At 37.8% G+C, this 26,844-nt stretch overlaps 1 protein-coding gene across 5 annotated transcripts in view; it reads left to right on the plus strand.

The window, feature by feature from the left end:
• Positions 1 to 26,844, plus strand: part of GMDS (GDP-mannose 4,6-dehydratase) — a 405,091-nt gene that overhangs the window by 48,976 nt on the left and 329,271 nt on the right. For 4 of the 5 annotated variants that reach the window (XM_068198267.1, XM_068198258.1, XM_068198276.1 and 1 more), the window contains exons 2-4: positions 8,782 to 8,826; positions 12,795 to 12,882; positions 16,345 to 16,454. In XM_068198267.1, coding sequence (XP_068054368.1) covers positions 8,782 to 8,826; positions 12,795 to 12,882; positions 16,345 to 16,454 — 243 coding nt within the window. Of the gene's footprint in view, positions 1 to 7,113; positions 7,147 to 8,781; positions 8,827 to 12,794; positions 12,883 to 16,344; positions 16,455 to 26,844 lie in introns of those variants that run through there. The other variant, XM_068198284.1, reaches the window with a different exon arrangement.

Here is a 26,844-nt window from a genome sequence, read left to right on the forward strand (position 1 = left end):
GTTGTCTGTTCCAAATCCTGCTCCTGACAGATAGGATAAACAAATGCAATTGCTCACTTTCCCTTTTCTAGTTCCCTTAGACAAAAACCTTGGCAATTAATGAAACTGGGTGGGGTTTTTTCCCCTTTTGAAGCTGACAAGGGAAAGCTGTGAAGTTGGGTACACAAGGCATTGTATGGTATCTGTAAAATGTAAGGATGACCTTCTGCAACCTTTTCTGAAAAAACACTGCATCCTTTTGCTATCACTCAGATAATCCTTATCCTGCTTGGCTTCTTGCCACCAGGAAGCTCATTCCATGTGGCATCAGAGCCCTTGATTAGCAAGAGCAGCCGCGTTGAACAGAGGTATCGGGTCTAATGTCTAATTTCAGTCCATTTATATTTCAGTGTTTTGAACATAAGTGCAGCTTTTACATAAAGTTAAGCATCTTCACTAAGATTTGTCTTTGCTTAGAGAGGAAGGTAGGCACTGTCTGAATAAATACTTCTGTTCATTCAAGGATGTTTTACTACAGAGTTAATGTTTATTTACAGTTGTAGTATAGAACATACATAGTGTATTAAACAAAACCCCAAAGCCCAAGTAAATCCTAAACTGTAAAAAGCCCAAAACTCTAAAACCTTAGAAGCATATTTGCTCTTGCTTAAAAATATCCAACAAATATGAAACTGCTTCTTGGCATAATAAAAAGATTTTGCAAAACATGGAATTCTGGCAAGTGTTACCTTTGGAAAAAAGTTGTATTCAAATTTTTATAGACCATGTGTCTTTGACTTCCCTAATTGTTTTTCTGCTTTTTTTTTTTTTTTTTTTTTTTTTTTTTTTTTTTTTGATAGGACAGCATTTTGGAAGGCATAAGAAGAACTTGTCGTAAGAGTATAATTTTTTTTGGCTTTTTTTTTTTTTTTTAATGAACTAAATTGTGGATTTATGTAGGGAGGACTCAAAATGCATAACATACCCCTTTTTTGAGGAAGTGCATGTGGGTACAGTAAACTCTGGGGAACTCTTGAGAGCTTTCCTGCTAAATTTCTCCCCTGTTACTGTTTCTTCCATTTCTCCTGTACAAAAGGTTTTACAAATAGTTTAGTAAAGACAGTAAATGAGTATATAGCATTTTGATCCAAATATTTATGCTTTTCACAAGAATCTAGCTTTGGCATTTCTGTAGAGTTTTTCTTGTTTATTTGTTTTGAAATTTCAATCACATTTTTGCCTTTCTATTCCATTGCAGAACTATTTGGAAGTTTATTTCTGTGGTTGCTCTTTGGGTTCTTTTGGTTCTTATTTTATCTCTTACTGGTGTAAAGAGAAATCTGAGCTGCCTGGAGCTCAGGATGTTGATGACCATAATTAGGCTGTCTGGTCCCTTGGCCATTCTGAATCCACAACTCTGAAAAGTATTAGAGTCCATCTTTTAAAGACTTATAATGAAAATTGTGAAGTTTGGGAATCTTGAAATAAAAAGATGGAAATTGCATAAATAAGCTGAGTTACTGAGAAAATTTACTTATGCTTCAGAAGATGCCAGAACAGTAAAAACTGGGCTCAGACCATGCAGAATGGGAGAGGCAATACCAAAGAAAGTTATGACCAGTTGTAAGGCAAGCTGTTTACTCCTAGAACTTGAAATGGCTAGAAACAGAGTATTTGGTCTCACGATTTGCAGATCATATCACTGCAGGATCAGCACCTTTCTTCCACCCAAGCAAATATTGCAAGACTGCGAGCTGTTGAAGTTATAACAAACAGGCCTTCCTGACTGGATTTTCAAATTTCTCACTATGCAAACTTTTAAGAAAATAAGATGTGCGTTACTGTGCACTGCTTCTCTCCTCCAACTAGAGTATGATTTCTGGTTTTGTGTTTATCTGTAAATAAACCACAATTCAGACAAAATTATGGTATCCATCTGTAAAACTGAGTACAGAAGAATGAATTAAAGAGCTTTTTCCTGGTCTGCACTCATTTACCTCTCCTTTATTAGGCTTTAATTTCATGCAAACAAGATAGCAAGAGAGGTGTTTATTTTGTTTTGTCTCAAATAACTGACCTTGCACTCTGTTAGGAAACATCTTGGGCTAAACTTAAGGTAAAAAACTCAGGAGGTGAGCAGGAGTGGAAGAAAGCCTGCTTGAGCCATCAGTCTGAGAGGCTGGTACTACTATGGTGAAAACAGCTTTAGCCTCAGCAGCTGCATTAGGCTGCTGCAGAAAGGATAAAAGAAAGAAAAAAAAATTATGGCACTGTCTAGGAGTGAGATGAGTCCAGTATTTCTGGTAGGATGTGTGTTGAGCTGTAGTCATAAGTTCAGGTGGCCTCCCCAAATTACAGTGATAGCCACGTTACTGCTGCTGTTACTGGTTTTTCACTGTACGATCTTAAAGGTGGTTTGCCAAGATGTCATATTTTTCCTCCTGGTGTCACTTCACAAAATTACTCATTTCCTTTAAACATAAAAAACATAGAATTCCTTCTGAACCCAAATTTTCAGGGCTTTATGGATTTTTACTGTGACAATTACAAATTTTGGAATGTTGATGTCAATGTTATTCTTCTGGGGGCATAGCCTGCAGCTTAGTCCTGGGTTTCCTGGTTTCTTTGCCCTCTGCAGTAGGTTTTGTACGTTTGAATTTCCACTGGGTAGTGCTTGGGGTAAGTTTGCATTTGTTGCATATTGAGGGGTTTCCCCTTAGTCACTGTGAGTCACTTAATGGGGCTCTGTTGGCTTAGTCTGGGTACTTGAGGGTAAAGGAGGTCCAAAAAGCTCATAGCTGCTGCTGATTTGAGCTGCTCTTGCTCTTTTGGAAATGTGAAAGACCATCTGATGCCAGTACCTTTCTGAAAGCAGGAGGAAATAGGGATGGGCAAAACATAATCTTATGGCTTTTAAAACTGTTATGGGTTTCCCATTACATACACTAGAAGTAGCAGCCTAAATCTGCATCTGGAGGGTTGCCCATGTGATTTACATTTCCATGTTTATAGACACAATCTTCTAATCTCTATGCTTTCACTAGTGAGACAGAAAAGTATAGCTAGTTTTCTTTTAAATTCAGAGTTCCTAACTGGTTTGGTTTATATTAGTGTACTAATATATTAGTATACAATACTAGGCATTCATATTTGAATAAAAAACTAAGGTGTTGTGGTTCATAACTTTTATAAGCTTTAGAAGGCTCTCTACTGAAACTACTCTTCTTTTTAGTAATAGTTCTTTGGATAGGTCTGAGAGCTAGCAGTTATTTTGAGTATCTTGATGCCTGAATGTTTAAGGGCATGATTTTTAGGTTTTTTCTAAAAAGCTATCAAGCACCTGGCTGTCATCACTGGGAAATTTTTGGTGTGCTTGGACATAACACACTATGTGCCACAGGTTCCTGCAATCAGGAAAAAGATCTTATATACTCAGTTTGTTGGTGTAATTTGTTTTTCCCAAGCTGAGATGTTGGGGGGAGATTTGTGTGATAGATACAAGCTGTTGGATTATTGTAGAGTATCACATGGGTGTAGACTAAAGGTTTTATGTATTTAAGTACCAACACTTAAAAAAATCAGCGCCATTTAGCTGACATACCTTACTGTTGTTGGCTTAATTTAAACTGGTTGGTACAGAGCAAACTTGAATTACAGAGGTTTATTCAGTTCATGTCAACCTTGGAGTGGTGCAAAGCTTGCTCTTTAAATGAAGGGTTTGTGTTGAAGTTCACAGTAGAATAGCAATAAACATTGATGATGTGAATAAGGTTGTTTTAGATAAAGACAACTGGAGGGAGGGAGAGAGGAAGAACGTGTTGCTCTTTTCTGTAACTGTAGTTGCAGCTCTTAATGTAACTTAATAGTTTACCAGTGGAATAGTGTGTGAGGTCAGATGGAGCTCAGACTAGGAAATAATACAGTGATTCATTTTTCCAAAGCAACTTTGCTTTTCTTTTGCCTTTAAACAAATCTTAATTGAAAAGAGTAGTGTAAGTAGAATGCTTTCCTTGTTGCTAACTTTTCCTCCTGCTTAATTTTATTTCGTTGCACTGCAGTTAATGAATTACAAAAACCTTTGATTAAGTGGACAATGTTTCAAAACAAAGATTTTTTTTTAACATTTACTGCCTTTTGACTTTTTCTTTTTGACAGCAGGAACAAAAGGACACTTGTTTTTATATTCTTACTTGGCCAGAATACAAATCAAAATAGCAAAATAACTACTGCATTTGGAAGGTGGCAGCTTTAATAAATCAGTTAAATACTTCAGAGTTCATAGTTCTTCCTGTTTTCAGTATGGGGAATTTTTTATGAATGCCTTAATGCTTTACCTCGATTATCACCTTGAAGACTTGAGACAAAGTATAGCACTGTTCTTTTTATAGTATCTGCAAAAAATTACTGATTTCCTCTGTAAATCACTGAAAATTATTAGAAGTATGCATTTTTCAACAGAAATAACTTTTCACTTTATTACTCTCATGGATGTTTCATTTTTAAGGAAGACTGCTCTAGAGTGCTAGGAACAAATGAATAGTTGTTACAGACTGCTATTAAAATCAGTTGGATGTTGCTTTATCCTGCCCCAAAGGATCTGTCACCATACTCCAGTTCAATAAGTCTCTGAAATAGCATTAGCTTTTAGCTGTGCAAAAGTTTAAAAGTTGATGAACCAACAATTTATTGTGCAAGGCCACCAGTGGCAATGCTTCTGTAGATTTTAATGGGGAGATGGATTATTCATTCCAACAAGGCTAAATGAAAATGGTGAATCTATACTGTTTCTTATGCTGTGGCAGAAAGATGCTTTTAGGAAATAAACCCCATGTCCTAGGGATGAAAGTGTGCCTCTTTTTTCTGTGCACTTGCCCCCAAACAGATTAATTGAACCTACCAAAATTTAACTTCAGCAGAGCACAACTATAGTTTGTAGCTCAAAAGGAATTGCAAACTGCTAAGAATGGCCTTGATAATTGACATACCCCTTTGGTTTGAACTTCCACAAACTCACCTTTGTAGTTATTCGTAAGGGCATGGCACTAGGCTCAATTAATTTTGTATTTTATAAGTATAAGCATCTTTGATCTGTTCTGTGGTATGTGGAAAACCATTACACATTTTTTCAAAGGTGTAATGAATTCTGAATACTTGATACACTGTGGGGTGTTTCTTTTCAAATGTTTATATTACTCCCCTGCAACTGAGAGCCCTTTCTCCTCAATGGTACAGTCATAATACACTTGCATCATTTATGTTAGGTCTTTAATTCTTTCTCCCTCCTTCTGAAAAAGCACTAGACTTCCTCTTCCTCTTGATCTTTTTCCCTTGATCTCTTTTCCCCTGTTTCTTCATCCATTTAGTACTTGCACTGCTCTTTGTTAGCAGAGAGGAGCTGTGGGGAAGAGGGAGTCCTCTGGATTAAGAATGTCAGGCAGGGCATTATTTAATTCTTGAATCCAGGAGCTCTGTGGAAGGATGTTGGAACTGGCCAAATCAAAGCAAGAGGATGAAGATGGATTACATGTCAGGGTGCTTCTACAGCCTTCCCTGGATGTGTCAATATAAATCCCAAATTAGTTCATTGCAAATGGAACTTGCCTGTGTAAAACAGTGCAAAATAAAGGAGGATGGATTGCTAAACAGGCTATTGAGTTACACTTGTTTTCAGTTTCTGTATAAATTATCCTGTTATTTGCTCATGGACCAAGTCAAACTTGATACTCTTTTTATTCTAGATGATTTTGGCAAAGCACTGTCTAACTCATTTGTCTCAATTTCTTCACCATGTTGGAAGTGTATTTCTTTGATAGTGTGTCAAAGCTTATTGAAGTTTTTGACATTAACTACTGTATTAAATATAAAATATTGCATCCTAAAGTTGTCTTGCACTAGTTTATATGGCTGTTTTCTTTTGTCTGGGAATTTTACAGACATGTTGTAAGGCAGCTGCAGTTGGAAACCTGCTGCTGTGTCTTGGAAGCCAGCTGAAGGATCATTCTGTGTATGAGCTTTCAAACTAGTATTTGGCTGAAGACAACACAGAAATTCAAATCTGAGATGCCAGAGTGTGCTGATGAGGAACTGTTTTAACTGAGGTGGTTTATTTAGTCAGTCTTGTTAAACTGTTTTGATTGTTCAAGCTGGTCTGACATATCTGTACAGAGCCAGGCCTCATTGTAATGTACTGAGAAGCAGCCTGTTTCAAAACTGTCCACAGAAAGAGACCTGCTTCTGTCTTCTGATATTTTGTTGATTTGTTGTAAACTGAATATCATTAGCTGGGTACTTTACATTAGCAAAACTAAGCTCTCAAATGAAGTGTAATAGCACCTATATTATATAATAATTTAACACCTAGTTCCTTTAATATCCTTTTTCTGGTTCAGGGATTCCGGTATCTTAAAGGCTTTGTGGTATAAATGCAAATCAATAGCTTTGATAATATAATTTATTTGTGTAATATATGTGTCTCCTATGGCTAAGGGTGTAAATCACTTTACAAAGTTTATTATTATTTACTCCCTGCCCTCATTAGGAGAAGATGGAAACTGTGCTGTCCTTACCAGCTGCAAACTCTTTGAGGCTTTGATGGCTGTTGTGATTGCCATTCCCACTGACAGGCTGCTGTACTGAAAAGAAAAGGAAGGGAAACGTGACCCTGGGGCCACGTGCGATACGGTATCGCAGCGCAGAACAGCGCGGATCTGCACTGTGTGCGATTACCAGACACTAAATCAGCTGTGCTGTGCCAGAGCCAGAAAGCAGGAGCTTTCACACTTGCTGCCTGTTTCCCACTCATTGTAAAGCCCTGCCCTATCACTTGATAGACCTGGAAAGGAAGTGCAGAGGAAGCAAGTGCCACTGCTGGCTCAAAATGTTCCAGGGTGACTGGAAACTTTGAGCAATGGCCTGGGTGAGAAGAACAAGACCTTATTGACAGGGTTCAATCCTAGTTAAGTCTGTTTCCCATCAACTTCCTAAGTAATCACAGCCTTTCTTTTTTCTCTCCTTTGCACTCTCTGGGTCCCCCACTTATACCTCCTTTTAAAATTTTATCTATAATTTTATATTGTAGTGGACTGAGCAACCAAGGAGAACTTGGAAGTTTTATCCTCTCTATTCCTGGAGGAATTGCTAATGAAAAAGATGACAAAAGCATTAAAGGTAGCTGTCATCTCCCCCTTTGTGCCCATGTTTCTCCAGATTTTCCATCCAATATTCTTTGAATTTCTCCTTTCAGTAGGCCCTTGTTCTTATAATTTGATGTATATATTCTTCCAGTGAAGCCATGGCACATGTGATTTGTTATTTTCCCAATTAACCGGTGTCATAGACTGCTATTACAGGGCTCTAGCCCTGTGAAGATCTGTGCATGCACATGTACATGTAGTGGGAGAAAGATGGAAGCTGAAACTTTCTTGGTTTCAAGGCCTTTTAGACTGAGACTTTATGGAACCTTTTCTAATGGTGCACTTTTAAACATAGAGCAATGTGCCCCTTGTGCACTGTACTGTGCCATTTTGCATTCCCAGGATTTTGCTGTCAATGCAGTAAGCAATTTCCCTTGGCAGTCCTGCTCCTGTAGGGCTTCCTAGAGTATCTAAAATTTCTTACTTTAGTGTATTATTCTTCTTAGGCTCTCTATAAGGCAAAGAAAAATCATTTAATATGAGGTAAAAAGAAGGTTTTTCTCTGGAGCAACATGCTTTTGAGGGATGATCAGAGAGAGATGTGTGTTTATTTTTGCCCTTAAATGTCTCTGGCCATGATTATGACAGAGCAGATGCACATAACAGAGTTTAAACCTGTAAGCTTAGGTGGCATCTCATTAGGTCTTTTTGTAGCAAGTCTTTTGGGTCTGGTGGAATACATTCACATATTGAAGGAACAAGGAATTCAAGAAGTGAGTGAAAGCTGTAGACTTTGGGCATGGGTAATCATTGAATTGGTTAGTGAGAACTCTTTTGGAGGGGTAAACTTTGCTGTGTATGTGATGGCGTGTACACATTTATAAAGGTGATATGACTTACTGGTTTTGGTAATCCTGGCAATATTCATGCCAGGAGAATACTCTTATTTCAGGAAAATGTGTGCTAGCACATGTTTTAAAGTATTTTCTTTTGAGGAGCTTAATAATTTATGTTTGATAAGGATTTCACAGGAGAGAAAAAAAAAACCCTGAAATAAAATGACCCAAATTCTCAACCTTCAGTTATATATACTTAGGATCTGAAAATGGTTTTTATTGTGTAGTTTAAATGTAAGGTGTGCTAGGGATGTTTTTGAAAACTCAGTAGGTCAGGCAAGGCAGAATTATTGCTGCCTTCAGAAGCCTTGTAGGAGGAGTGCCTGAGCAAGGGAGATGCCAGTGTGACAAGGTGCTACAGAGGCACGTTGGTTTGCAGAGAATGCCAAGCTTGTACTATGTTTTTTTTACATGTTTTTCTTTCTCTGTCTCCAAAATAGTTCAAATTCAATGACTGTGGTTAGGATATTTTAGAAAGTCCCCAGGCAATTTACAATGGAATTTGGGAAGAGATTCAAGAGATGGGAATTCTCAACCAGCATTTGTAAGCAACTCATCTTAAAATATACTTCTTCATAGTCTAAAATAAACTAAAGAGAGACTGTAGTGTTTTTAGGTTGGTGTATGAATCTGGAAAAATCAAAGTATAGGCTTGTTACCCGGTCTACTCACGACAAGTTTTTTTCTTCCCTCTTTTGAGATCTTAAGCAGTCCAAATCTCCCAGGCCTATTCAATGTGTTTCTAACATTTTCCTATATCTTGATCTTCTCAGGATGGATCGTACTTGGCTGAGTTCCTGTTGGAAAAAGGCTATGAGGTGAGTGACTTGGTGACTGGCTGCAGGCTGATGGAGTCGTTTGGATGCTGCAGCTCCAGCCCACTTCCTCTGCTTCTGTCCTTCTCTGTGTATGTTTTCCACTCCGGTCCTAGATAACAAATCAAAACTCCAGAGAGGAATGTGCAACATGGCCTGTAATCATGCCAGGTTATTGTACTATTTATCATCTAATGTCCACTGGTGGATTCCCTCTTCTCCTCGGGGTATAGCTGCTTTGCATGTTTCCCGCCAGCTCAGATAAGCAGTGACCTGTGTGAGCCAAAACTGTAAGGAATTAGGGAATAATTTATGATGCAATGTACCACATAAAGGAATAAGAACCTCTTGTTTGTCTCTTTCCCCACCTCTCTCTCCACAGTAAAGGCCCCATTTTTTGGCAGTTATATTTCAGCAATGAAAACCTTGTATTTTGCTTTCTCTTTTCAAAAAGGAAAAACCAAACCCTAAAACAAAATCCAAACAAAAAACCCCAGCATACTGTACTTCAGTACAGTTTCTTTCTACCTTTTCTCTTGGATTAATTATTGCTTAGCACACAAGTTTTGCTTTCTTTTTCCTTGAAAAAAAGGGAGTCTGATTCCTTCTTGCTGCGTAATTTTCCCTGGCAAAAATCACATTTCTTGTGGTCCAGCAAAGCAGCAAACACATTGTCGTTGTTGTTATGGTATGATTTGAGGGGTTTGAACCCCTCAAATGTGGGCATAAATGTAAGATCATTGTAAATGTTGATCATACAAAATGCTTCTGAAGTCTATGATAATGGAAGGAAATGGGGTGGTCAAATTAATGTCCCCACAATGTAGTATTATTTTGTGGTTTAGTAAAAGATAGTACCTGTTTTAATTTTGAATTTTATTACTCTGAATTTTATTACTTCTTTTGTAATGCTGCTTCATAGCTTAGTGAGAAATCTCTTCTCAGCCAGTCGGTGCTTCCCCTGCTTTTGTACCAGGTTAATCTTGCCTTGCTTTTTCCATCCTTTCTTTTGTTTTATTGATTAATTTGGTTATTGAAGTTAGTTTTTAAGTGTTGTAAATTGATTATTTTTTACTCTTTCTCCATTCCATTTGGGGATGAAGGATATCATTGTGGCCGCTTTTCCTACTTGAAGGCAAAAGCACATATTCTCTCACAGTCCACAATGAAGTTAGGAACTGACAACAGCGAATAAAATATAACCCTTTCAACAATACAAAGGTTGCTATAATTGGGTAGAGCTTTTTCCTTCTATTCTTCAGGTCTCCATCAATTTTTTGGAATTCTTTCCTGTGCTCCCATTTAGAAACCTCTGTTTCTAAATAACTGAACACAAGTGTACATATGATGACTGCTTGCCTCCCTAGTTGAGATGCTTCATTCAACTTTCTTTTCTTTTTCAAATTTCAATGTGTTTGAAGATCTGGCTCTGTTGAGAAAAATTCACTGATACATTCTTAACTAGATTAAGCAGTCTGCACGCATTTTGGCCTGTCACAGAGTTTGTGTTTAACTTGCAATTCTCTGTCCCGTGCAAACAAAGGTACCTTTCATCAGTTTTCTTACACTAATATTTCTGTCATGGATTAAGCCTTTGGAAGGTTTTCTTGCTCTTGTATGTGCATACCAGAATTAGGAGTGGGAGAAAAAGAGGAAAAAAAAGAAAAAAATAGCAGGGTTCAAATGTTTTTTTATTATCACTGGATGTAACAGGCTCTCTGGATTTGTCTGTTTACTGATTCTTTTGAAGTCCTGGGACGGTTGCATTTAGCACATCTTGTTGGTCAAAAGTTTATATCAAAGTCATAAGCAGACATAAAGCTCTTGCAAGCCCAATCTTTCATCAAGCTTTTGAGCTGGCAAGATTTGATTTATTGGTCAACCGTTCAGATGAACATGAATTTCAGCATGACTTAATTCAGAGATAGATAGTTGAATGTTCAAGAAGTCTCTCATCATAACTTTAAGCCAAAATATATAATTTTGCTAGAAGAATCACAGAATAATTTAGGTTGGAAATGACCTCCAATTGTTAACCCAACACTGCCATCATCCAGTCCAATTGTTAACCCAACACTGCCAAGTCCACCACTAAACTATTTTCCCAAATGCCAGATCTACTTCTCTCTTAAATACCTACAGGGTTGGTGACTCAACCACTTCTCTGGGCAGCCTGTTCCGGTTCTTGACAACCCTTACTATGAATAAATTTTTTCCTAATATTTAATCTAAACCTCCTCTGTTGTTGAGCACCTCAGTTTGCTTCCTTCAGAATAATTAGTTACATTAAAACCTCAAAGTCTGATATTTTACTCAGCAAAGTAATAGTTTGAGTACTCAAAATATTTTCAGTATCATTTTTGAAAGTGAAGTCATTATGAAAGTGAAGCTATTATGAAAGTGTCTCTCTGTAAACTTGATGTGCCTATAAATGATTCACATAATCTATAAAGCATTATTTTGATAGGGCTTTTAATTACATGTTTTTTTATAATGTGTGTTCATAAATCCATCATTTGATGGAAATTTCTTTTGGGGGGCACCTTTCTCAGTGCCTCATAATCCTGAAAGTGCAAATGTTTTATTCAGTTGTGGAAAGTTTAGTTTGAATTGTAGAACATGGTATGTTGTGAGCAATGTGTCAGGACACACAAGTGATTTTCTGCAAGGGAATTGGCATAATAAATTTGATGTGTAAGTTGTCAAAATGAAGTTATTGAGCTCTTTTAAATCTTGCCACCAAAATGTCATTCTTAAATCAGCAAACTGGTCTCAATCTGCAGTTGTGTGCACTTTTTTACTTGGTTAACTTTTGGACTTAAGATGAAATGAAAAACATTTTGTTTGTCTATAGCCATAGCTTGTGTTATATGAAAAACAAATATCCCCAAACTAAACCGAATCTCTTAACACTGCCTGCTCCTGCTTCTATATTCTTGCAAGTTAACATCAAGTGAGAGAGTAAAGGGATTGCCTCAACAAACCAAGTTTTAGATACATCAAAGTACAAGGGATCACTTTCAGAAATAAAAGCCAGGGAGAAGTGGAGGGCAGTCAGATGTTTAAGCTTGATTTCACTTTTGCAAGTACAACTTCTGTCGCTGGTAACCAAAGCTAACATGAATTTTGGCAGCAGGCAACATGGGGCTGTCTTACAGGACAGGAGGAAACAGGGTCAATGTTTGAAAAACTTCTCTATATGTATTGGGCATAAATGGTCTTTTCTTTAATGTTAGTCAGAACTAGAACTAGCATAGCTTTTTTTCACCACCTTTTTTATCGTGGCAGGTTAAAGGAAATTCCCAACCTGGGTTTCAGCCTTAGGCTTGTTTGTATCTCTTGCAACCCACTGGAGAACAGTGACTCATGAGATCTACAAAAGAGCACTGACTGTTCTGGCTGTTCTTCCAGCACCCCAGAAAGTGAATGACGGCTCATTTTAAAAATACATTTGGGGCTTGCAGCTGCTTCTCTTTCTTTCCCCTTGTCTCCCTTCTTTCTACCCTTCTCTCCTCTCTGTCCACTCTGTCCTTTCAATAGCCCTGTCTCCTGCTGTTCCTTTTTCTATGACCGTCTCTGCCACCAGAAAGACTTCTCTACACCAAGGAGCAGTGGTTTTCTTGGCATTCACACATTGCTTCTCCAACTCAGTAATGTTGTCAAGTCTTACTCACTAGGAGATGGTGCTCTGGGGCAATTCAGTGTGTTTTCTGTACCGTGTGTGATGTTTGGGCTGTTAGTGGTGTCAACAAGGGTGAAGGGTGGTGCGCTCAATGGTGCTAAAGTAAATATGACAGCACCTGACCTCATCTCCCAGTATCATGTTTGTGAATTGGATAACTGTCCATCTTTAGGAATAGAGATGAGCTCCGATTACCTGATAAAAGGCCCACATACATGAAAATTCTGAGTAATGAACATTTTCCACTTAATGTTTACCACTTTTCCATTTCTCCTTGTTCAATCCCCAGGTGCATGGCATCGTTCGTCGGTCCAGTTCTTTTAATACAGGCCGGATTGAACATCTCTATAAGAACCCACAGGCTCACATTGAAGGAAGTAAGGCTTTGCTTTTATCTTTAAGTTGGTATATGTTATATTTAATCTGGGCTGTTTGGTGGAGAAAAATCCCTGGGAACACAAAGGGAATTGAGTTTTCTTCTGCTAGTGTTAGCTAGCTGCTCTATCTCAGAAAGAAAAGTTACCATTTTTCTCTGAAGAAGATGGGGAATGAAATATGAATACTCTTATGTGTAAGTTTTTAAAAGTGGAAAATATGAGAGGGACCCAGGAAAGTACTTTATGTTGTGTAGAAATGCTGCCATGGTTCAGAAATAGCTGGCAGTTGCAGTTAGAAAATGGCTGGGCCTGGAAAATGCTATGTGAGGTTAAAAGTACTAAGATTTCAGAGAAGTTAAACATGGGGTTTTTTTAAGCAGTTATTTTAAGTACTCCGCTTGTGTTTCCTCATGAGCTCCATGGTGTCTGATGGAGGTGAAGGTTTGGAAACGTCCTGTATGAGAGCATGAATAAGACATGATAAAGTTCTTACTGATGTTAAGAAGAATGAATCTTTGGACCTCCTGAATTCCTGAACCCAAGGAAGGGAGTGCATGCTTTAGCTGAAGGAAAGGCATTGCTCTTGGAAATCTGCTGACAATTTACTGTATTCTCTGTTATCTATGGTAATCTGGCAAGTTGAAATTATCACCTTTAGTGTATGCATGGTAAATAAATTGTTTGTTTTATCTTAAAGGAAGTTAACTGGTCTCTTAATGAGAAACAGCTCAAATGTTGGATGATTCCAGTTCAGCAGAAGGATCGAGCACTTTAAAAAGCACACCGTTCTCCATGATGTGTCTATTTTGTAGGGCTGTGAAAGCTGTCCTAAATAGTCCAGTTCAAGGTATTGTTAACAACCAATATCTCCATGGTGTAAAAAATCACATCTTTGAAGTCTGCTTCACACCATGGTTAAACAGACCCTAATTTTATCAAGTTTAATATATAATGCAACTTACAGATTTCCTTTGGTCTTCGCTTGTAATTTTCATTTTAAAAATGCTTAATTTCTGACATGGTATTGCTCTGATTAGTTGCTACTTACTGTACACTGCTCATTAAAGTATCAGATTAAAAGAGGGGTATAATTGAACAAAATATCTTTATGAAGAATACTGAAACCTATTTTTCTGTCAAGAACAATGTAAGAACTGTTTCCCATGACCTTCATTCTTGGCTCACAAGGTAGAATGAAGAAAATAAAATCAGACAGGAACCTGTGCATTGTGAGTACCATCTTGTGGTTATGAAAAGTGATTTGCGAAGACAATGTAGATCACAATAAATATATATACAAACATTTAAGGAAAGGGATGGAAGGAAGAAAAGAGAAAGCAGATGTTAATTTATCCCTCACTACTTATCTCATTTTCGTTTAACTGAAGAATGTAGCCATATGAATGGGAGGAGAAGGAATTGGACTTGGAATCTCAGGAAAGGCTGCTCCATGGAAACTGTTTGAAAACAATGGGTTTCCAGGCAGTACTAGACGAAGCAAAGAAGCAATAGTGGTTGATGTGAGCAAACCCTAATTTTGTCTTTGCCATGTGTGTTTTTCCTTTGAGGAATCAATTGCATATTGCAAAAACATGAAAGTGTACCTCTGCATATGAAAAATTAGGGAGCACAGGAAGGAAGACAAGATGTATCCTAGAGCAAGCCCTCCAACTGTTGCTTGCTAGGGAGGTTTTTAGATTGGATAATATTAATAAAGCCCAAAGGTTCTGACATTTGATCTGTGTTTATGAATCTGTGGACCAAATAAACTCCATTACTAGGAAGTCTTTCCACTTAGCTTTTCACTCTTGAAAGACCCTCTTTTTTCATGGGCCAAGAGGGAACATAGGTGGAATTCCCTTCATTCCCTGCTCTCCTTCAGAAAGGCCATTTGGACCAGAAGCTTTGAAGACTTGATGGTGGACCAAAATAAGCACTCTTCCTGAAAGCATTAAATTTTTGGTAATAGTGGGCTGGTGTCCCTGTTTCCTGGGTCAGCCCAGCTGGCAGCCCACCTTCCCTGAGAAGCTCTGAAACTGCTCTCTGGCCTGGGGGTTGTGGCAGGACTGCATGTCTTTGGAGTAGGAAGAGGAACACAGGCTTTGGCATCTCTTTCCTGCCTAGCATTACCTGTAAGCCATGGCTTCAGCTGGGTCTGAAGTCTCTTCAGAATGTCCTTTTCAACTGCTGATGTGAAAACAAACTTTAAGAATATACCATGGCTGTATTACTTTATCAACCTGAAGAACGTCATGCACTTGTTAAATGGGAATGTACAGGGCTGAACATCTGACTACTGTGTGATCTGTTAACTTCCTTGCTGTTTTATATTGTTTAAAAAAAAAGGAAAACCTAAACCAGCATGAATAATAACAAGGTTCACATATCTCAACAGCAACTAAAAAATGTACTTTGGATTCACATCTCTTGTAATAAGCCTGGTATTTCAGGACTAAAAAAATATAAATTAAAAAAAATGAAAATCTATATAAATATGGCAAGTAAATATAAACAGCTAATTCATCAACAGTTACAACTTTTTATTGGAAAGATCTGTGAATAGCAGTGTGGTTGTTTGATTTTTCAGTTTTATTTTAAATAAGAGCAAAAAAGGAGATCTGTTTTGTGAATTTAACTTTTGCAATATATTCTTGACAGGTCAGGGTCTGAAAACAAGGACAATTTGATAAACCATTGCAACTTGCTCTGTAAATTTTGTCAGGACTGGTTTCATGCTCATACACACAAATTAGAAAGAAACTGATGTCTGGAAAGGATAAATAACATATGTATCTAACCAATTTTGAGATTTTGATGCAGAGTATCACAAACCATGTTTCATTGACAGTTAAATTGTTCTCTTAAATTCCTTTCCAGTGTGCATCTGTGTTTTTTTTAATGGAAAAACAAAAGTAACAAATGCAGCAGGCTGTACTGAAATGTTATCTAGATGTTCATCTAGTAGATACCTTACACATTTTTGTTGTGTTGTGAAATTACTCACAGTGAGAAACCAAAACATATGCAACATTTTGGGAAGGAGAGGAAAGCCATTGATGGAAGCTTAAGAAGTTATTAAAATTTTTTTCAGTTAAAGATTGGAAGCCCAAACTAAAAAAATGCCCTATTTTTGTGACTGAAATTCTGTGTCTGACATTGAACTTATTAACACAACCTGGGAAAATTAAGTTTAAGCTACTAAACAAATGATATAAATGTTGATAGATAAATAAGGTTATTGAAAAATAATCTGAAATGCTGTTCATTACTCCTATGTGGAAATGTAATTTGTGGTTAAAGCAGGGGACAAAAAACCCAAGCAAAACCAAGTTTAGCTGGTTATCTCTTGACTTTTTCCAATAAATGCTTGCTCAGACCTTGACCTGAAATAGGATATGGACCATAAATGCATTATTGTTCCGAGATTAAAGTGTATTAACTCTGTGTTCTTAAACTCTGAAGACATGAAGCTGCACTATGGGGATCTCACAGACAGCACCTGCCTAGTGAAGATCATTAATGAAGTCAAACCATCTGAGATTTACAACCTGGGAGCTCAGAGCCATGTCAAGGTGAGTAGCTTCCACTAGCACTGAGAATTGTGAATGTGTGGTGGTGTCAGTGTATTACCTTGATTACTTTAGACTGCAGCATTTATTGCAGTTTTAAGAATTGTTAATTTCATCAGGTAAACGCTGCCTTCAGTCAAGACAGTCATGTTTTCTGTGGTGCCAAATCACTGCATGAGTTTGCTACTCAATATATATTAAGATGTCAGAAGAAAAGGTTTAATTGTCATTGTCAACAAAATCTGCATATTTAAAAATTTGTTTTTTTCTGCCACATGAAACAACTTTTGCTGAAGACTTTGCTGCTGATCAGTCCTAGCTGAAAAGTTATGCAGTGTACTTGGGCCAGGCAGTACTTCAAACAACATTATTTGGTTTGGTTAAAATCAGTACATATATCAGAATGCATCACTTCTATAAAGGCTTCTCCTATACCAGTTTTCATGCAGGTGATACTCTTTGAAATATTGACCTACAAACAATAGGTTACTACCTGCAGTATTACAACACTTTTTCTTACCAAAAAATCGAGTTAGAGAAAGTGGAATAAAAAGGGGTCATTAAAAACTAGTAATTTGACCCTGGCAAGCTCTGCTGCAGCAAAAGGATGGAAAATGAATAGCAGAGGCAATAACTTTGTGGTTTACATTTATTAAGCTACACTGCCGTAAAAGCTCAGTTTACTAACAAGTGACCAGTATTCACTTGCAAAATCCTCATTCATACTTCATGATTACAAACTGAAGCTGATGTCCAGGTAGCAAGTTGTCATTAAAATAAATTGTGTGTCAGTCATAAGTCCTGTCCATATTGTGTGCAATGTGTAAGCATTCTAAAGTGATAATATTTCCTGGCTTATCTTGAAGTGAGAAGTTAAGGAGTATTTAAGCCTCCTGAAAATCAGTTTGGCTTTAGTTTTCTGAGTAAGCCATCCCACAAAAAGTGGTGTGTTGTTACTATCCCTGCAAGCCTTGAAATGCAGCAAGAGGAAATCACATGGAAAAACTGCAGTTATTTGACAACACACACAGCACACAGCAGAATACAGACATGAAATAAAAATAAATCTGCTTTTAATTTGCTTGCATGATTGAATTAACTGTGTTAACATGGGTCTGGTTTATTAGTTCACGTACAGCAGTATAACAACAGGGGTGTATTAGTCCAAGGGCAGAAGATGGTCCAGAAGATAACTGAACTGCTGCTTTGCACAGTGAAATCTGAGCCAACAAACTATGCTGGATATTTGCAGTCCACAGCTAGGTGTCCCAGCATCCCTTCTCTTGAACTGGTTCACTGTATAGCAATCTCTGTGGGAATTACTTGTCCCACTTAATTTGGGACTAGAATGTTAATACCATGCTAACATCTATCTCCATGTGCCTACTGCAACAACTTGGTCATAGCACTGGGAGGGCATGAAGGGGTAATAGTGGTGCTTGTGCTGCTGCTATAGTTTCTTGGATGATTCTGCCATGGGTTGTGGGAAGGATTATTCTGCAAATGTCTCACTGCATGATTAGCTCAGTTGGTTAGAGCATGGGGCTAATAATGCCGAGGTTGTGGGTTTAATTCCCGTATGGGCCATTCACTTAGGAGTTGGACTTGATGATCCTTCTAGGTCCCTTCCAGCTCAGACTGCTCTATGACTCTGAGCCAATGCAGGTCTGGTGCTGAGTCTTGGCTTTTGGAAATCTAATGTCCTAAAGTCCTGGAGGACAATGAAAATGGCTCTATTAGAAGCTGACCTGGATGCAGCAGGCTGATACTTAGAAAATATTAGCAGTCCTATGGGAAGTGTAGATGAACTTCTTCAAGGTGTGCTTGCTTCCTAGCATCTGCAGTGTTACACTTGAGGAGGGAAGATAATCACCCCGAGTCTGTTGACTGAGGTGGTCGGGGGAACTTGACTCTGTTATTGGTAGGCGTTAAAAACAGTCCAACAGTGTTTAGCATTTTAAAACAATTCCCAGTGTTGAAAGAGGGAGTAAAACTTGACCATCTGTTCAGGTGAGTGTCTTCACTAAACAGCTGTTAGCATTAGGCTGTGGTTATGTAAACTTAATTTGTGTGTATCATGTTTGGGGAAGGAGGGAAAAGAACTTCTAATCTTAGCTTGCTTCACATTCTGGTCACTTTGAACCGGTGACGTCTTTGGGATTTTTTTGTGGTGTTTGTATTGGCTTGTGTTTATGCAGAATAAAGTTTTCTATCACTCTCACTTCCAGTTAGTTTATGTGAGCCGTGCTGAAATGAAGGAAAATAAAATCATAGGAAGTTAGTCTGGTTTCCTGTAGGAAACCAGTGAAGATGAAATTGGTTCTTGGTATGAACCCACAGTAGTCTGGGAAATACTGTCAGAGAAGACATTTTTCTGAATCATAAATAGTGAAGACTGTGACTCATAAAGTAGGTCACTGGAAGGCTGATCTGATCTTGTACATGGGAGAAAGTGAGAGAAGACTGAAACTTGTTCTTTATTAAAAACAGTAAACTCAACAGAATGATATCATCAGTAGGAACAAATTATCCAGTGTGCATTCCTGTCTGTTTTGGTGAGAAATAGGGATTAGCTCTCTGCACTGTGGCTTCACCGTGGGATGTTTAGAAAACAGTAGCACATTCACTTCATGGCTACTAAATGAAGAGTTTGGCCTTATTTTCTCTATTCAGTCTTTATATGTCCTCCTGCTTTGAATTGTATTTATTTGGGAATCTGGTGCACTGACTATGTTTTGTTTTTCATTTAATTTGATTTTATGGGAGTTCCCAGTACATTGATTCTAAATAATTATCTATTATTGTGTATATTAGCATGCAGATGGCTTAATCCAAATTCTGTTATCCATAACCTATATTCGTATCCCTCTGTTGAATGTCTTCAAAATCAATTATCCAAATGTAGGTTGTCTAAAATGATGTAAATGTCTCTTTTTGCACAGTCTTTTAGAGGAGGCACACACACTAGATATAAAGTTGGAACTATTTTTTCTTGAAGGACAGATGACCACATCAGTATTTGAGTGCACTGTAAAATTTTGTTTGCTTCGAGTTGTACTGAACTAGTGAAGCTGGCAAGTATTATTTGACAAATTTTTGAATCCAAAAGGCAGTGTGACCTCAGGAAAAGATATCTTTCTTTAAACACTTGAAACTTTTTCAGTGTATCTGAGTAGTTAAATGTGGGCTGGTTTCATGGCTTGCTGTCCTAGTAGTATTAAATAGCCTGGTCAGTGCAGTCTTCAGAGGTCAGGGAGGAAAATCCCAACTTACGCAAAAGCCTGTGCTCACCCATGTCTCTTACTAATCCTGAATCTGCAGTTGGATGCTGGTTGGTGGGAAAGTGTGTTATCCACAGGGAGGGGAAACTTGAAGTACACAAGCAAAAATTTGCATCATATAATTCCAACAGAGTTGCAGAATGGTTGAAGGTCAGAAGGGACCTCTGGAGACAGCATAGTCCAACCCTGTTACTCAAAGTGGAGTTATCTGAAGCACGTTACAAAGAACTTTGTCCAGTCAAGTGTTCAGTAGCATGGAGACCCCACAACCTCCCTGAGCAACCTGTTTCCTCACCTGTTCAGTTCCTTCTCTCTTACAGTAAAAAACTAGCACACACCACCACAAATTTTCCTATTTTTAAATGGCATATTCCCTGTATTTAAATTTCTGACCATTGCCTCACCTCTGTCAATGTATAAGCTGAGAGGAGTCTGTCTCAGTCATCCTTTCCCATCCCACTCATCAGGTGACACATCAGGGAGAACACTTCAGGTTAAACAACCGCAGCTCTTTCAGCTTCTCCTCATATGACAGATCCTCCAGTCCTTCAGCCTTTTGTGGGCTAAGACTACCCTGACCAGTTCTTCCTTGACTGTAAGAATTGTCTGTTCATAGCACTTCCCCTTGTGAGCTGTTCAGTCATCCATGTCAGGTTATCAATGCCCTCCAGAAACCTTCTGGCTTGTACCTGCTGTATTGTCCCCATAAAAGATGTCAGGATGGTAAAAATCACCCATGAGGACCAGGATATATGAGGATGAGCTTTCTTAGCTCACCTGAAGAGAGCCTTATCTCCTACTACATCACATTCTAAAGCCTGTTTGCATCCCCAGACTCCTCGCAGTCTGAGGAATATGAACCATATGGGAAACAGGTCATCTTTATAATTTCCTGTCACAGTCTCTTATGGGATGTTTCTTCCAGCGGTTTCAATTGTGGTTGTGATAATTGCTGGGGGGAGATGGTGCTGTGCAACTTAATAGTGAAGAAGGTGGTGTTTGGGTCATGGCATGGAAGCTGGCATCCTCCTGTTTGGTACACAAGTGAATCTGATATTTAAAACTATATATAGCTGGCTTTCTCCTGCAGGTTTTATCAGTGGTATTGTAGGGGCAGTACTCTTCTCCCATCACTTTTCTGTCCATGCAGTTAGTAGAGCTGAAAATCATCTGTGACAAAGTGTGTGTCACAGAGGATGGTGTCGCTCTGAGGCAGTCTCACATGAGGAACACGCTTTCACAGGACGTGTACAGTGAGTGCTTAGCTGTGAGGAAAGTCAAGGCACCGAATAACTTAGTGTGGAACTAAGTACTGAAGTCTCATGATTGCAGAGTTCTGGCATCCTTTCAAAGTCTCATGCTGTTCAATAGCCAGGTTTGGGAATGTGCCCTCCTTATGTTGGAAACTCTTCAGTTTGGTTTTCCTTAGCTTTAAATATCTCAGTAACACTGAACAAAATAGCTCTATCATTGCCTATTTGATGGATTAAATCTGAAAATAATTATTTTGTACTGGAGATGTTTTTGTAGTATGGTCCATTAAACAGGAGTACTCCTCTCTAATTTGCTGGGTAGGGGTTTTTTATCACACATAAGTATCATTAACAAGTAAATCTTGATGATGCTACTTCTATTTTTATGTGCTAACTGTTTGTACAGAATTGGGTTCTGATCCTGCAATGCTTTCTCGTGGCAAAAAATAATATTGGTGGTTGTTGGGCACTTGCACTTTTAAACTTTTTTGTTTCATTAATACAATATTGCTTATGCAAAACTGTAGGCTAAATAATTCAAAGAATTAATTGTAAAGCTTTTCCAGTATTTCATTACTAGCAAGGCTGATAATTGCTTATCAAAAACATAATTAATGTTTTATGTACTGTACCTTGTGGCTCTTATCGTTCAGTATGCTGTTTTATTATTGCATGGGTTTTAAGCTTCTTATGAATGTCACAGAAGCTCACAGCCTCTGAGAAAATGAATGGATTTTTTGTATGTTTTATAGAAGAGAAATTTTGGCTTTTCAGTGTAACAAGATCTAGTCTAGTTAATTTTAAAGAATATTAGCAATACTCTGTAGAGATGTAGTACAACTTATTCACAAGTAAAAACATGCCTAACAGACCTTAATTTTATGTCATTAGAGAATTTTATAGCTGGGCTTTACAGAATATGTCCTCGTCTCAATATGATATCAAATTCTGTCTAATTTAACATGTGTGGCTGTTCAATTTGTTAGCCAAAAGTTGAGTTTCCAACTGATTTATACTATCAGGCTATGAATATAGAGCCTTCTGCCCTAGGGTACCTCTGATTAGTGTAGGACCCCTGTGTGGGGCTGTGGTTCTGTGGCATGCTCAGGTACCTGTCAGTCTCCTGTCATCTGTTTACTGGTGGTGGTAGCTTGTAACAACAGCTTTGGGAGCACAATCTCGCTGGAAAATTGCTGTGCTAATCAGAAAACATGGTATTTGCGCAGGGCTTTAGATGGTGGGATCTTGCTTCTTAGCCCGGACAATTAGGCTCTCTGCCGTAAATACAAAGGAATAAATACTAGCTGGGCTACCATTGATCCTGCAGTGTTATTGTTCATGCTGGTATTACCCAGGATGTGATCTTATAGGGTGCTGAACTGTCTTAATTTAGTTCAGCACACCCTTGTAACTGCTTTAACTTCAGACTGTTGCGCTTGTTCGGATTCTCTCCTGAGTTTTGTGCGGGATGCTGTGTCCTTGTGGGATGGAGTGCACCAGAGGGCAGAGTAAGCCTCTCAAGTGATTCTTTCAAATGCTTACATGTGTTGTTTCGCTGTGTACCTTAAATTCTTTAAGTAATCTAATTCCTTTTGAGTGGTCAGGTTTTAGGTAGCTTTAAACTTGAAATATTTTGGGTAATGCTTTTAGTATAATATGTGTAGTACCTGTTCAAACAGATTCTGTGTGGCCTGGAAGGAAAGGTAATTCCAGTAATAGTTAGCAATTGGAATTATATATATGTCTGTTCTTGGTTCACTAAGTATTTATGGCAACTTTATACAATCCCTTAATTGCAGCTTGTTTTGTCAGACTAAATAGATTTAAAACCAAGTGTTAGGAAAAAACTTAGTGCAATTATTAATTTTATTAAACAGATTAACTTTAATAGTTAACTATATGTATTATAGCTGCAAATGCTATGAATACATAAAAAGAACAATGGAACAATGCACTCAGTGGTACTAGTATTTATTAACAAGTACAAGCTTTAACAAATTGCTCTCCAAACCAAGTACTACTTATGTTAATACCAATTAGAAAATTAAGGCATTATGTTTATGGGTATATTTTAACTATAGAAGAACTCTCATGACCTCTGCTGCAGGCTGGTATTGCCTCTGTGCCCTCCTATTCCATAACTCTCATTTTCTCCTTACCTGCACCCTCCCTTCAGCGATAAACCCCCTCCTTTTCTCCCTTCTCTTGCTCTGAACTAAGGTGTTCTTTCCCTCTCTGTAGAAAAATACACAAGAGTTCAAATTCTTTTTGGATCACAGTGACATTATTTATAATTCCTGTGAAAAACTTGCACTTTTTAGTCTTTCGTTTTGCTGTTTTATCTTATGAATCATTTCCAGGGTAAACTCTGAAGCACATTCCTGCAAATATGTTACTTAAGTGTATTGGGAAAGCAGCCATGTAAAAAAAAGTAGTGCTTAATCAGGGATGCGAAAAGGACCAGACTGAGCCCTGAGACAGGACTTTTCCATATGGTTTAGTGACTAAAGAGCAGAATGTTCACTGTCATGGATCTGTAACTGAAGATTATAGATTCCTTTAAGAGTTTTTTTGTAGCTTCAGTGGGTGTCTCTTGCATGACAAAAGCAAGCTGAGGACTTTTTTCAGCTGCTGTTCTTGTTGTGTGCAATCACATACAAAGCAGGCTGAATGCTGTGATGAATGAAGTGGTGTTTATCTTTGTGACCCTGATGACGGGTAAAGTACCGCCTTCTTCATCTCATGCTTTGTGTGTGGTTTCTACTTGGAGGTTCTGTGATTTGACTTCCTAACTGGCTTCTGAATTTTAAGTCTGGTGTAGTGAAGGGGGACAACCGGTGAATCCATGTTAATTCAGTGCCATGGCCCCAGTTACATCTGGATGCCTGCTGAAATCAAACCCTTAATGAGTTCTGCTGCTGCATAATTAAATTGCAAATTTTAAAATAATTGCTTTACAGTATATTTTATTTAGAGGTGGCCTACAGATGGAAGTTTGTTAACTTGGATTCCCTTTTCAGAGAAGAGTGGTATATCATATAATTCTACTTTTGTTTTCAGTAATCAAATACCTGCTGTTACTGTAGCAATTTTTTTTTTTTTAGTACAAAAGTAATTGCTGAAGTGGTTTCTGCTTCTGGGCATGAGCAGGGAGGAGTGATCAAAAACTTCCCTGAGAGTTTTCTTCTAACAGCTGCTGCAGGGGAAGAGAAAGGTGGGGGAAAGGGAAGGCAAAACCAGCTGTGGCATTCACAGCGTTGTATTTCTTGTGTCAAATAGATGGCAGCAGAGCGTTGTACACAATGGAGCAACTCCATCCTGGAATGGGAATGGGGGGGGAATGACACTTCAAACTGATTTGTATCAACTGCAGCCTTGAAAGACTTGTCGTTTGGCATAAAATAGGGAAGAAAGCTACTATTGATAGTGCAGGCGCATAGAGGATGAAGAAGGGTATGAGATGCTATAAAGTACTGAATTTCTGGAGTAGTCCCAGGTGGCAAAACTTAATCTTTTAAGGTATGTCATCCACTCATGCAACATGATTGAAATCAGCTAACATAATATGCATGTCAAAATAAAAAGACAGAAAGAAAAAGAAAGTATTCACAAGTTGCAACTGAAAGTGATATACAGCTGCCTTGGGGTACTGTAGGAGTTGGCCAGAAAGCCTATATTTTATTTAAGCGAGTTAGAGAAAGGAAATGTCAGTCCTCATTCAGGCAAGCATTCTTTGGTAAGGTTTACTTAAATGTCAGCATTCTTAGGAAAAGAGCTGCAGTCTGTTCTGCTCTGATCCCCAAAATTAGATTTGCTATTAAAATGGGTCAAGCTGCAGATCTGTCTCTAGAAGTGTTTGATTAATAAAACTAGTCCAGGGTTTGGCTTAGTATTTAATAAGTACAAAATTAATGGCTGCAAAATAGCTGCAGCCATCGTCGGCATTAACATATTTTGTTCTATGGTCATCTACATCTAAAATTTTGGAGTAGGACGATCCCAAAATAATAGGTGTAATTGAAGGCTTTGATGTCAATGATTGCTCAAGTCCTCAGATTTTAACGTATCATGGTAGAAAGATGTAAAAGAAGTTGAGAAGTTATTATTAGTAGTATAGCATGATGGGTCTAGAAATTGTGTCAAGGCTAGAAAACTCAATATGGGGTGCTATCTTATTTTGTAATATATTTTATTTCTCTTACAGCTCTGAGTGCAAGCATCCTGGCTGAGCATTAGCTTTACTGGCTATATTTATGATAGACCTCATTAAGGGTTTACTTTCTGTAAATGTGCTTTTAAACCCAGCTGCCTGAAAAACTATTGCAGCAGCTTGGGGATATCTGGGAGGTTTCTATTTTGATAAGAACTTATTTCTCATATAATTAAATTTCTTTTCCCCTGATTTGATATTTTAGTGATCCATCCACCCTCTTCATCATGCTATTAAGAAACCCAAACCACTATGTAATTTATTTTTTACAGGTTTAAAGAAAATTATATTTGACTCACTTTGAAGTCTTGCAATTAGTGCAAGCTGCTGCAGTTTACTGAGATTGGAGGGTAACACTGGTCTGCCAGAGTGTAGGTGATTTTCAGTATCGTTCATCTTACCCTGTGGAAAGTGTTAATATAATAGCTCTGACTTTTGAAGCTTTTTCATTGTGCTTAAATTACTGCTTATGCGGAAGACTGAGCATGTCTGTGTGTGGGGTTTTTTTTATTTCTTTTGCTTATTTTATTATTAATTAATTTCTTAAAGTGGCAATTTTAAGAAAAATCTAGGTATAACAATTATATACGGTATCTGCTATATGAACATGGGTGAAGCTATGAAATTAAGGAAATGCATGTGATTTTTTTTTGGATTAGTAATAATATGAAGCTATTTTAATACATTTTTTCCTTTGCTAAGTGTTAAATCTGTTATATAATTCAATTTTTTACTGGGTCTCTGAACACACTTCCATGGAGACATATTAAATTCTTGGAAGAAACAACATGGTTGTGTTTTTATATTTTTACAAACCATTTCCTAAATTGCTGTTCTGAACACTAGGAATGAAGCTATGAAAAATCTGTGACTATGCAATAATACATGCATTGCACTGATTGTCTTGATGAATTAGGTTGGCAGAACAAATGCAAACTTTTTAAAATAAGCAGTTCCAAAACTCTCTCGGTAATTCTTCTTGAGGCTAAATGCTACAGACTGCTATTGAAGCCAAACCTCATTGAAATGTTTGCAAGGGGGTTGTTGGGGAGGGAGGGTTGTTGCTGTCTCTTACTACTTTTCCATTGAGGCGAGGATATTAGCTTGAATGACATCATTTAATTTTCTCAATTTTGAAATGGTGCATTTGCATAACAAAGCAGTATTTCTTTTTTTCCTTCAGTTTCATTAGAACTGTCGGGGTGTATGTGTGTGTGCATGTTTCCAGTCTTCTTGCTGAGTAATGCTAGATTTGTTCTTTGTTCTGTGTAAGTTTGGCTTTGTGGTTTATGCAACTTTAAAAATGTATATATATCCTCTCGACTTCCTTCATCTGTAGATGAAATAGACTGTGTCTTAAAGCTTCTCAATGTTTTACAGGCATGCAAAACAAGAGAAATAAAGTATTTTCTGCAGTAAAAAAGTGGTTTCATTTATTTTCTTAGTGCATTAAACAGCATTGAGAAAAACTAAATCACACAAAATAGTTCTGTGAAAGAACTGTTGCAGTGAGACGTGCACAATCAAACTCACAGAACCCCTATGATTTAGAATGCCTGTGTGCACAGGAGTGACAGAACAGAGATTAATTCCACTGTTACAACAGACCATGGGCACAAGTTTCTATTTTTCCTTGAGCATTTTAGAAC

Source organism: Anomalospiza imberbis, chromosome 1 (genome assembly GCF_031753505.1).
Source record: "Anomalospiza imberbis isolate Cuckoo-Finch-1a 21T00152 chromosome 1, ASM3175350v1, whole genome shotgun sequence".
NCBI classification, from domain to species: domain Eukaryota; kingdom Metazoa; phylum Chordata; class Aves; order Passeriformes; family Viduidae; genus Anomalospiza; species Anomalospiza imberbis.